Here is a 12477-nt window from a genome sequence, read left to right as displayed (position 1 = left end):
TGAAAAAGATAATTTTGTCTCTTCGCTACCGTTTTTGAAACAACACTAAAATATGAAAGAAAAAATAAAGTTCTAATGGATAATTATTTAGTTTCTGAAATTATGTTTATAAATCCATTACTTATATCTGCAAGTTTCTCTATTTTGTTATCTTTTATCGATATTTTATTTTTAGAAAACAAAATAAGTTAAGAAAAACAGTATTTAAAATTTTGTTTTTATTTTTAAAAGTTAACAAAAAATTCAAATATTTTTCAAAAAAAGTTAAAATCATAATAAAAGGAATCGAAAAAAAACAGAGTCTAAATTTTAAAAAGAACAAGAACATACCAAGAAATTTAAACAAATTCATGTCTATAAAAAAATCTTCAAATTTGAAGATAAGAGAAATAGACATTGAAAACAACAAAGAATATTACCATGACCCTATAAAATTAACATAAAAAAATGGATGACCAGCTAATCCATTAATTAACTAACACGAATGCAAATACAAACAAATTTCAACAGGAATATACGAAAATAGTTTTTTTTTTTTTAATATTATTATGCAGCAACCACAAAATATATATAGTTTTTTTAAGGAAAAATATATAATAATTTAAAAATATAACTATATTTCCCATTTGAAATAAGAAAATAAAAAAGAAGAGTGAGAAAATATCATTGTTCTACGTGCCACACAACGCTAACTCAGTCCTTCGGTTTCTCAGAAATTTTTTCAATCAGAAAATACTCAAAAGAATCAACGAGAATCACAACAAAAATTGAACGATTTGCTTCTTCTTTTGGATTTCAATGGATCGAGTTTTGGTGGCTTCATATCCAATCAATCACCTGATTCGACCTCACAGTTTCCGAATCGATTACTGTTGGAGCACTTGTTTCACTTTCAGGTTGAATCCTGTTAAAGAACGGCAGAAATTGAGCTCGAGATGGCGATGGCGATCCATGGCCATGGCCTCGGATTCCACCGACTCTTCTTCTTCTTTCGCTCCGTCTGTAGAATCTGATCCTTCTGATAAAACTTCAGCCAGGTTGGTAAATTCTTGCTTCTGGTACCTCTGTATCTGGTTGTGGTTGAAGCACTTTGAGGCAGCTTCTAGGAAGTGAAATAAATGTTGATTTGGGGTGTTTTATGTTCATTTATGTGATGGAATTGTAAAATGACTGGATAATTTCTTGTGTCCTTTACTTTTTGAGCACTGCCACTTGAAAATGCTCGTGTTGTGATTGAAGGTTTGGATTGGATTGATTGGTCGTTTTGTTCTGATGATTCGAAGAATTTGTTATCAGTTCAGTCTTGCGAATGCCATAAGTTCTGTGCTTATCTTATAAACTTTTTTTTATGCTTATTAGGTCAGTTATCTCTTCGGTTTTCTTGTTGACGATTAGGAATATTTTATCTGTAAATTAAATGTTAATGTAACATGGTTTTATGCAGTTTTTGTATCATAGAGGGACCAGAAACAGTACAAGATTTTGCAAAAATGGAACTGCAAGAAATTCAAGAGAACATTCGAAGTCGTCGAAACAAAATTTTCTTGCATATGGAAGAGGTCAGAATTAGTGGACATTTTGCGCAGTAGTACAAACTATTCTCATGAACTGATTACCTTTATTTGATTATTCATGCATGTGAATTTCTAAGTATTTAGATGTGTCCAAGATTTCGATACCTTGAGAAAACCTAACCCAGCCAAAAGCATCATTCGGGGTGCTGGTCTAACTTCTAAATATTAGTATTATTTTTTAGTTGGCTTGGGTTCAAAGATTTCTTCATAATTCTTCTGAAACACAAAATTACTGTCGGTTGTACCTAAACAATCTGAAGTTATTGAATGCAAAATATGTATATTACGTGGGGTGATATTACTTTCGTAGTTTTAATCCTCCTCTAGATTTTACATTAATCAATGTTCAGTTTTGAACTCTGATGCAGTTAATTCAATCTTACTACACTTAGACTACCTTTCTGCTACTTTTGAGCTAAAATATCTAATTTCTTTCTGTGGGATGTTGTGGATAAAGATAGAGAAGGTCATCTTGTCAATTGGTCTATTGTTTCCAAGTCCAATTGGGAAATGTTTTTCTTAATGGTAAACAAATTTGAGGTTCCTTGTTCAGTTTCTGTCTATGGCATGCTGACTAATGAGATTTTAAAAATAAGTTAGATATATATATATATATATATATTTTAAAAAAAGGAAACTAAGGATTTTCATTAAGTGAATGAAAAGAGACTAATGCTCAAAGATACAAAAAAACTATAAGTAAAAATAAAAACACCAAAGCTTAGAGGCATAAAAGTCCCAAAACATAACAAATGAACATAACCAAAGGAAATCATTGAACAAAAAACAGCAACTTAAAGAAGACTATAAATGCATTCCAACTGCGTAAATGTCTTGAATTGAAAAATCCTCAAAAGATTTAGATAATGTGTACCGAGAAGAAAGCACCAAGAAGAAGCCTTTAAACAAGCTGCATCAAAGAGAACATTAGAACTTTGTGATGAGTCGTGAAAATATACTGATTTCTTTCCATCCAAAGATCAGAAAGGATGGCCTTGTTTGCATTTACCCAAAGCAAATAAACTTGTGAATTTCACCTTGACCTGTCTAAAAGCTGTGCAACATTCCTTAAGAGTTCGAGAAAACCTAGGTGATACTAAAAATATCAAATAATAATCTCCAGCAATGTTGAGGATAAGCACTTTCAAAGAAGATGTGATTAAGAGATTAAGATATTGTCCCTTTCTATAGCAAAGAAAGCAGATGAAAGGCATAAGGGAAAGTGAAGAGTTCTTTCTTTTCAACACCTCATCCAAGTTGAGACTTCCATCAGCATATTCTAAATAGTGGAGAGGGAGAGGTCTTGAAGAAGGTGAGCTCTCAAAGAGGATTGGAGGCTGTTTTGTCTTTCTCACTAGCGCAAACTGCTTGATAGATTGAGATTGTGCAAACTGTATATTTGTGAATTATAGCAAAACAACTTGAACGATTGTTGATATACTATATCTGAATTTTCTCACTCACACAAACTCCTTAATGATGAGCTAAGATTACAATTTTGATATATTATTTAAGAACTACTTGATCTTACTAGCTTAAGCCTGTTATTTGGAAAATTTTTAATTGTCATGAGTAGTAGGACATTTGAATTTCAAATTCTTGTCTTGTTTTTTTCCCACATTTTTTTAACTATAAAGGTTCTCATGTTAAACCTTGATAAGCATTTTTTTTATAAGAAACGGGTGTGCATATTGTTAGAAATCAAGAACTGAAGTATATTGAAATATAAAAGATGAAGAAATAGAAGATAAAAGTATAAAGGTACTTGGAACCTCCCGTCTTGAGTATGCTAAACCAAGTCCTAAATCACTCAACAATTGCGTGCCTTCCCTCACTCTCCCTCCCTCTGTTTATATCATAATACACTTACTAACTCCCTAACTAATTACCCTTATGTCCTTACTAATACCATATTACTCCTACCTGTAAACCACTATTAGTACCCTTACACATATTCAAGAGAAACGAAGGAACAACCTAAGGGAAAGGGGTTGAATAGACCCTCCTAGAGCTAATGGAGGAGAGCCTTCCAATTTTTAATAATTATTAGAAGGCTGTAATTACCAAAAAAAAAAAAAATGGGTGTAATTTGTCACCACCAAAAGGTTGTATGATGAAGAAAAGCCCAAAAATAATAAAAAATGTACTAATCTTCGAACAACCTACTATTCCTTTCATTTTAAAGGCACCAAAGAAGGGAACGGGTAGCACATCTCCAAATGACTTTTCATCTTCCCGAAGCCATAACCAGCAAGCCCTTCAAGCAGCCAATCATCAATCTTCTTAGGCATACAGCCGGTCACCCCATAAATATTGAATAAGCTGGTCCACCCTTTAATAGCAAGATCACAATGAAGAAACAAGTGGTCTAGTCTAGAGATTCCTCCTCCTTAAAACAGATAGATCAAATGGAGGGAGATAGAGACCAACATCGGCACTTCCTTTTGATCTTCTCGTGACTGCTTTTATAAAGCCTTCCTCCCTCCTTGAACTCAAAGGATTAAAGAGACCAAAGGAAAACCTTCACTTTTTTGGGAATTTTAAGCTTCAAATGAGAGCCACCATAGGAAAGGTGTTTTCTGAGGCCCCCTTGGTTAAATTTAAGAATGTAGACGTAGTTGAGAAGCCACTAGAGGGTTCACTCTTCCACTTCACCTGATCCTGATTGCTGCCAAAAACCCAACAATTAAGAAGCTGCATAAGGGTGGCAACACTACCCAACTCTCTATCGAAAAGTCTTCTAAAACACAAATCTCAAGATTGGTTCAACTCATTCCAGCAATCAGCAATCAAGTCGTCTTTTTTGGGGGAAATGACATAAATCTTTGGAAATTTTCGTGCAAGCACTTGGATATCACACCATCGGTCCAGCCAAGAGCTCTGGTGAAGGGTGAGGCAGGGTAGTGTGGCGGGGGAGAGAAGGGAGAGCTTTTTCACGAAATAAAATCCAAGGTTTTGAAACCACTCGCTTCTTGGAGATAAAAGATGAACAACTCGAAGAGACAAAGTTTAACAAGACTTGCCTCTTGATAAGCATTCAAATCACATGTGAGTTTTTTTTTTTTTTTTTTTTTTTTTTTTTTTTTTTTTTTTTTTTTTTTTTTTTTTTTTTTTTTTAATATAAACATCTGCTTTCATTGAGAAAAAAATGAAAGAATACAAGGTCATAAAAAAAAAGAAAGCCTACAAAAACCCTATTAAAGAAAGGGTTTCCGACTAGGTAAGATATGACTTAGAAAGTAATTACAAAAAGCCTTCGATACTGAAGCCCAAAGAGAAACATGAAACCTTGTCAAAGACCAAACCTCACTGTGAGTGTAACTTGAAGCACTGATTAAATGATCAAATTTTCCCTGACCACATAGCTCAACTTCTTTTAGTCTAGGGTTACTGCTCTACTTTTTCATGTGATTGAATCTTTTAGATTGATTCTTTCGAAAGTGGAAGTGAAGAATTTTTATAATTGTATTGTAGTAGATGAAATAGAATTACCCATCATTTTTTTGCCTTCAATTTTTGTTCTTGGGATCTTAGAGATCTTTTACATGTAGATAGTCATCTAAATGTGTTAACAACTTAGCATAAAAGATCCTAGTAGAGTTGTCTGACTTAAGATATTGCCCACTTGAATTCTTCCAGGCATAAATTGTATCCAGTCTATTTGAATTGTTATTTACTTTATTTAGATATGGCATACTATCGGGAAAAACTGCTACGGCAGAAACTTTGGACAAAAGTTCTGATGCTGCCCATTTTCATTCTCATGTTTGAAATCAAAATATGTTGGTTCTCCTTTCCCTCTGTAGGTTCGTCGGCTGAGGATACAACAAAGAATAAAAAATGCTGAACTTGGAATTTCAAAGGAAGAGCGAGAAAATGAATTACCCAATTTTCCATCATTCATTCCATTCTTACCCCCGCTGGTATGCTTTTTTCCTAGGAGTTTCTTTCTCCATATTATTAATTGATTTCTTTTCAATTCTCGATATTTATTCTGCCAATTCAAATAAGAACTCTTACCAAAAAAAAAAAAAAATATATGAAATAAAAAATCTACCGATAAGACTCTGCTATTTGTGACTTTTTTGGCTAGCCATATAATCTGAAGTTCTTTGAGCCACTTGTTGATCACCGTCTAAACATACTACACTTGCAGAGTTCAGCGAACCTGAAGCTGTACTATGTTACGTGTTATTCTCTTATTGCTGGCATAATACTATTTGGAGGTCTATTAGCACCCACGGTAATTAGTCTTCTGTTTGCATCATTCAGAGCCTCTGAGCGTTTCTATGTTCACTCTTACCTGTTTCATATAAAACACATTTGATTAGTCATCTTCCATTAGGGCAGTAAGCAGTCTTAAATTACATCGTGTTTGTTCTATTCAAATTTAGAACTAACTAATGTTTCCTCCGTCTTTTCTTTACATTTAAGCTTGAGCTGAAGCTGGGACTGGGAGGCACATCATATGAAGATTTTATTCGTAGTGTGCATCTTCCAATGCAGCTAAGGTGAGCTAATACTCTCTCTGTGAACTGGTTGATTTATTTTCAATGGAAGGTCCCATAAAATATTTTGATATTCAATTAATATGTATGAATTTTAAATTATTTATAGTTGCCCTTATGGGAAATCGATATCATAACATGTTACAACTTAGATTATTATGTTAGTTCAGCTCCCATTGTGAATTTCTTAAGATTTTGTTTTGCTTCCCAAAAAAGAAAAAGAAAAAAAGGGAAATTCCAAAAGTGAGTGGATCAACAATCTTTTTAAGATTGGAAGAACTTGTTCTTTGTTTCCACTTGTCGAGGGAAATTTTTAATGACAAACATAATGGATATTTAGTGGCCTATGATTAACACATATTATGCATAATACTCACATGGTATATGGTTCTTCTGTGTTTGATATCCTTCCCTATGGGACCTTGAAATTGATGAGACAAAACGCAAGATCAAGAGTTAGAGGTTCTGGTCTTGTGGAGTGCATATTGAACATACATCCTGATGTGTTCATGCATCATTAAAAATATGAAATAATCAATATTCATGCATAGGTAGGATTTAAATTTTTTGGTACTCAAAATTTCTTCTAATATTAATTTTCTGTATTTGCCTTTGGCAGTGGATCATATTTATGGTTAATTATAAGATTTGATGTGCTCTTTGTTGCGTTCTTTCATCACTCTAGACATTGCTATTAGAATCCATGACCTAGATTAGAGACCTTTACTTATAGATCGATTACTTCTACATTGTATGTTGATTATGCAGTTTGTGTGCAAGTAAACTTAGTGCAGCGTGCATACTTGAATATTTGCAAGAGTGTGGCAACTTTGGAATTCATATTAGAGGCATTAACGCTCAATTGATTCTCTTCATGCAAGTTAAATTCATATGTTTATTATTAATATGTTTTCATTGACAAATTGCAGTCAAGTTGATCCGATTGTGGCATCTTTTTCGGGAGGAGCCGTTGGGGTGATTTCGGCCCTAATGGTTGTTGAAGTAAACAATGTAAAGCAACAAGAGCATAAAAGATGCAAATACTGTCTTGGCACTGGTATGGTTTTGGCACTGAATTTAACATAGAAATTGAGTTCCTAACTTAACTTAAAAGACATTGTGTTGATAATCGTTTTTGTTGAAGTTTCATCCTCAATCTTTGAGATGTAAATTTGTTATTGGACCAGGATACTTGGCATGTGCTCGCTGCTCAAACACGGGAGCTCTTGTGCTGATTGAGCCCATATCGACCTTAAATGATGAAGATCAACCTTTGTCGTTACCAAAGACTGAAAGATGCCAAAACTGTTCAGGATCAGGAAAGGTATGATTTCTTGAATTACCGCTACGGCTAATACTTTCACTATCTTTGAGGTGGTAGTTACGAGAATGTATGTATAGGCAATTTAAGCCATAGTACGTTTAAATATATCAAAAGTTAAAAAACTAAAATATTATATTCAAAAGGTTATGGACTAAAGTAAAATAAATATATCAAAAGTTAAAAAACTAAAATATTATATTCAAAAGGTTATGGACTAAAGTAAAATAAATATAGAATTGACTTAAACCAAAAAATAAGAATTAGGCAAATATCAATTTATACCTCTAAACTTTGGGGGTTGTATCAATTTAAACCTTAAACTAAGAATTGTATCAATTTAAACCCTAAAGTTTGAGGGTTGTATCAATTTATACCTTAAGCTAATAATTGGATCAATTTAAATCCTGGGCTTTCATAAATATATCAATTTAAGCACTAAACTTTCAGAAGTTTATCCTAATAAAACATAATGGAGGGTTTAAGTTGATACAATTATGAAACTTCAGGATTTAAATTGATACTACCCTTGAAGTTCAGAGTTTAAATTGATACAATTATTAGTTTAGGGTTTAAATTGATGTAACACCCAAAGTTCAAGGGTATAAATTGATATTTGTCCAAAGAATTAAATATTCGTTTTGGATGGAAAATGCATCTATTGGTACTCGCTCTCTTAGAACATGCATATGTTGAGATATCCATAAATTTCAGTTGTTCTAAATCAGGTATGCAACTGGTTAACCTATTATCTTTCAATTGCAAAGACAAGGACTGGGGGACTTTTCACCCTTGTATTTAGATCAAAGGAAAAGGAGGAGCTAGCTTTTTAACTCAACATTCTATTTTGTAGGTTATGTGCCCTACATGTCTTTGTACTGGTATGGCAATGGCTAGTGAACACGACCCACGAATCGATCCCTTTGATTAGACATTAGTTTTGCATAGTCAAATTTGTATCTATGTATAAAATATATACATTAGAACTTGGTACACAGAGGAGTTTACTCCTTCGAAGAGAGGAAAATGTAAGTCCTTTATCATTTTGTATAATATAAGTATATCGTAGCTCTATTTCGTGTTGATTTGAGCTTTGATCCAAATGTTATGGCGGCAACTTCTAGCAAAATTTTTCAAGTTTTGATTAATGGATCATTGAATCTAATATCAAAGCCGATTGTTGAACTATATGCATTTGTGTTCATGGTTGGTATGTAAGGAATCTCAAGTCAATCCCACTTTGTTTTCTTTATGTTTTCCCCTTCTTTTCAGTTTTGAAAAGAAAATGAAATTCAATATGGATTTGGATTAGATTGAGTTGTAAGAGTTGGATTGGGATGCAATAAAAGAGGCCTAAAATGTTAATTTGGGTGTAAATGCCTACCTTGATGAAAGCTTAATTTACATAATTTTATAATACCAATTACTATGAAGGATGTGATAGACCGAGGGCCTAAATTGTTATCCTTTCACAAAGAAGTTCAAATAAAACTTAAAAGATGTATATTAGCAACTTAACCAAATATTGAAAGGTTTACCCAAAAAGGAGATAAATCCATTTCGACTTCTTTCAATATCAATTTTGTAAAATTCTTAATTCAACTTTATTTCGTTTGCCAAATTTCGAGTAATTGGTGTAAACCAAAATACTATTTTTTGAATCAATCTTAATTCTCTTCCGCCATGAGGGAGAGAGGTATTTTATTTATTGGAAAATTGATTACAAGGAAGCTGAATAATAGATAACTACAAGTAACTAACTGTTTACTAACTTTTATTCTAGCTCCCTTATATTAATTCTCAGTTTTCACTCCCCTAAAATTCAGGCTCGACCTCGAGGCTATCAAGAAACTAACTGGAATTCATCAAGGGCAAAGTAGGGTTTCGAATTTGTTACAATAAATGTTGGATTGATGTGAAGGTCAATCGGTAGCTCAATGCGATAAGCATTTGAACTAGTATTTGTATAAATTTTAAAAGGCCCCAATTGTGTTGTTTAGCTTGTTGTAAGTTCCAATTGGGAATCTTGTCTTGTGTAGGTGGATCATTACAAGGTCTCCTTTGAAATTGATTTTTCTTCTTGACAAATGTCTTTATTTTCCTTGTAAGACTGCATGGTCTTCTCTAAATGGTCATGAGCTTCTTGGTGCAATTTTTCTATTCTTTCAATCATATTTTCAACTTCAAGACTAACATTCACAAAAGAAGGTAAATTGGCAAGATCAAATGTGAGTCTAGGAGGTTGAGTGTATACTACTTCGAAGAGGCATCTTCCCATTGATCTATTCTTCACGTTATTGAAAACAAACTCCGCTTGAGCAATGGACAAATCCTATTGCATTGGTCATGAACCACTTAAACACGGTATAAGATTTTCCAATGTTCTATTGGTTACTTCAATTTGGCCGTCGGTTTGTGGATGTGAAGTGGTAGTGAACTTCAAACTAGTGTCAAACTTCTTCCATAAAGTATGCCAAAAATGACTTAAGAATTTCATGTCCCTATCTGAGACGATTGATTTAGGTACTCCATAAAGTCAAACTACCTCTCTAAAGAAGAGGTTAACAATATATACTACATCACTTGTTTTCTTGCATGCTAGAAAATGGGCTATTTTGTTGAAACGGTCCACAACCACCATGGCTGCATCATATCCCCTTTGTGTTTTGGGTATACCAAGAATAAAATCAACAGATAGGTCTTCCCAAATGGTTGCGGGGATCGGTAATGGGGTATATAATCTAGCATTCGTAGAAGTTCCTTTGGCTCTTTGCCAAACAACACACCTTCTGACAAAATTATTAACATCTTTTTGAAGTTGTGGCCAATAGAATCGATTGGATACTAATTCAAAGTTTTGTCTTGGCCAAAGTGTCCTGCTAAACCTCCAGAGTGAGCTTCTTTTAGGAAGGCTTCTCGAAGAGATGTATAAGGAATACATAATTGCTCTCCTTTGAATAAAAAATCATCCATAATATGAAAGTCTTCAGCATTCAAGAAATTAGTACCCTTGTACCAAATATCAGCAAAGTCTAGATCATTTTCATATAATTATGTTAGGTGAGAAAATGCAGTTACTTCTGTAGCTAATGTAGTTAGAATCAACCCTTTTCTACTAAGAGCATCAACAATCGTATTCTCCTTACCTGATTGATGTTTGATCACGAATTCAAATCTTTGTATAAATGAAATCCACCGTGCATGCATATGACTAATATTCTTTTGAGATTGTAAGTATTTGAGTGAAAAGTTGTATGTGATTAGGAGAAACTCCTTGGATAGAAGATAATGCTCTCATTGTTTGAGAGCACAAATAAGAGCATATAATTTCTGCTCATATGTACTCCATTTCTGCCTTGAAGGACTGAGTTTTTCACTAAAATACTCAAGCAGGTGACCTTTGAGATAGGACAGCTCCAATATCGGATGTACAAGCATCCCCTGCCACTTCGAAAGGTAAGGAGAAGTTTGGTAGTTTCAAAACAGGGCTGCTGCTTAGTTTGTTCTTGGTGTTTTCGGAGCCGTTTTGTTGTTTCGGGCCCCAAGTGAAACTCCCTTTCTTTAAAAATCAGTCAAGGGTGCTTTCATAGAGCTAAAGTTCTTGATAAATTTCCTATAAAAGGAGGTCAAGACAAGGAATTCTTGGACATATTTCATAAAACTGGGAGTAGGCATTGAGTGACAGCTTCAATTTTCTTTCGATTGACTTTGACTTAATCGTGGCCTATAGGAAGCCGAGGAAAGAAATTTCTTTCACAAGAAAGAGACACTTCTTGTGATTGGTATATAATTTTTTTGTTGTCAAAACTTGAAACAATTTGTGGAGATGTTGTAACTGCTCCTCAATGCTCTTGCTATAAACCAAGATATCATCAAAGTATACTAAAATGAATTTATTAAGAAAAGAGTGTAATACTTAGTTCACGAGTCTCATAAATGTGCTAGGAGCATTCGAAAGACCGAATGACATAACAAGCCATTCAAAATGTCCTTCATTAGTCTTGAACTCGGTCTTCCACTCATCAGCCGGTCTTATTCTTATTTAATGGTAGTCACTCTTCAAATAAACTTTTGAAAAAATCATTGCCCCTCCAAGTTGATCAAATAGGTCACTGATTCTTAGAACTGGAAAACGGTATTTCACTATGATTCGATTGATTGCTCGATTAACTACACACATTCTTTAACTTCCATCTTTCCTTAGAGTAAGTAGAGTAGGCACTATACATGGGCTCAAGCTTGGTTTGATATGGCCTTTCTTTAGGAGCTTTTCAATATGTTGATTCAAAATTTTGTACTCCTTTGGGTTCGTTCGATAATGATGAAGGTGTGGTAACGTTGCCCCGGAATTAGATCAATATGGTGCTAGATGTTCCTCAAGGGTGGTAGTCCCTCGGGTTCATCTTTCAAATGAGGAAATTCATCAAAAAAAATTTGTATTTTTAGAGGGACTTCACCATTTTAAGTATCTTTGGACTTTTCAGCAACTACAAGTCCTAAGACATCGACTTTTCTTTCCTTCATCAAGCTTCTGCCACTGATTGTGGTAAAAAGGTAGCTGTTGTCCTCTTTTTCTTGTTTAACTCCCTCGTTATTCTTCTTACTTAATTGAAGTAGAACTACTTTCTTACCCATCCAAAGGAATTCGTAAGTATTTTTTCTCCCTTTGTGCAAGGCTCGAATATCATATAGGGGTTTGGATGAGCTCCACCTATTCGGTCTTTATGACTACTGCCAATTGAAAGAGAGATGATACAAATTTCACGTGTGCTTCGTCGATTTTTTTCACTCAACAAATCTTATAGGGGTTTGGATGAGCTTCCACTTTAAGATTCAAGTCTGCCACTAACTTCTTGGAGACAAAATTTTCACTACTTCTACTGCCAATAATGACATTGTACACTTTGCCATTAATTGTACATCGTGGTTTGAAGAAACAATGTCTTAGAGGGTTTGAGTTTCCTTTGGGAGTGATTAGCATCCTTTGGAGATCACAAGATACCCTATCTCCATCATCCGGTTCAATGAGCTTGGTTTCTTATTATTCTTTATTATGTTCAGTTAGAGCTTCTTC

General features: G+C 33.9%; 1 protein-coding gene across 1 annotated transcript; it reads left to right on the top strand.

Annotated features, from left to right (window-relative positions):
* The first annotated feature begins 457 nt into the window (after positions 1–457).
* Positions 458–8506, top strand: LOC120068379 (orange protein). Its single transcript, XM_039020129.2, has 8 exons — positions 458–1037; positions 1445–1559; positions 5381–5497; positions 5731–5817; positions 6009–6085; positions 7012–7139; positions 7270–7406; positions 8257–8506. Exons 1-8 carry the CDS (start codon positions 799–801, stop codon positions 8332–8334), a joined length of 978 nt encoding a protein of 325 aa, XP_038876057.1. The 5' UTR covers positions 458–798; the 3' UTR covers positions 8335–8506.
* The last annotated feature ends 3971 nt before the right edge of the window (positions 8507–12477 follow it).

The sequence above is a fragment of the Benincasa hispida genome, chromosome 12, assembly GCF_027475165.1.
Source record: "Benincasa hispida cultivar pf3 chromosome 12, pf3_genome.v1.1, whole genome shotgun sequence".
In the NCBI taxonomy this organism is placed as follows: domain Eukaryota; kingdom Viridiplantae; phylum Streptophyta; class Magnoliopsida; order Cucurbitales; family Cucurbitaceae; genus Benincasa; species Benincasa hispida.
This window is presented reverse-complemented; position numbering and strand designations above follow the sequence as displayed.

Excerpts from the sequence above, each read along its gene's own strand:
- LOC120068379 (XM_039020129.2), top strand. The coding sequence starts at position 799 with ATGGATCGAGTTTTGGTGGCTTCATATCCAATCAATCACCTGATTCGA. Across the intron at positions 5,498-5,730 it reads TTCCATTCTTACCCCCGCTG|AGTTCAGCGAACCTGAAGCT; the intron begins GTATGCTTTTTT and ends CTACACTTGCAG. Across the intron at positions 7,407-8,256 it reads ACTGTTCAGGATCAGGAAAG|GTTATGTGCCCTACATGTCT; the intron begins GTATGATTTCTT and ends TCTATTTTGTAG.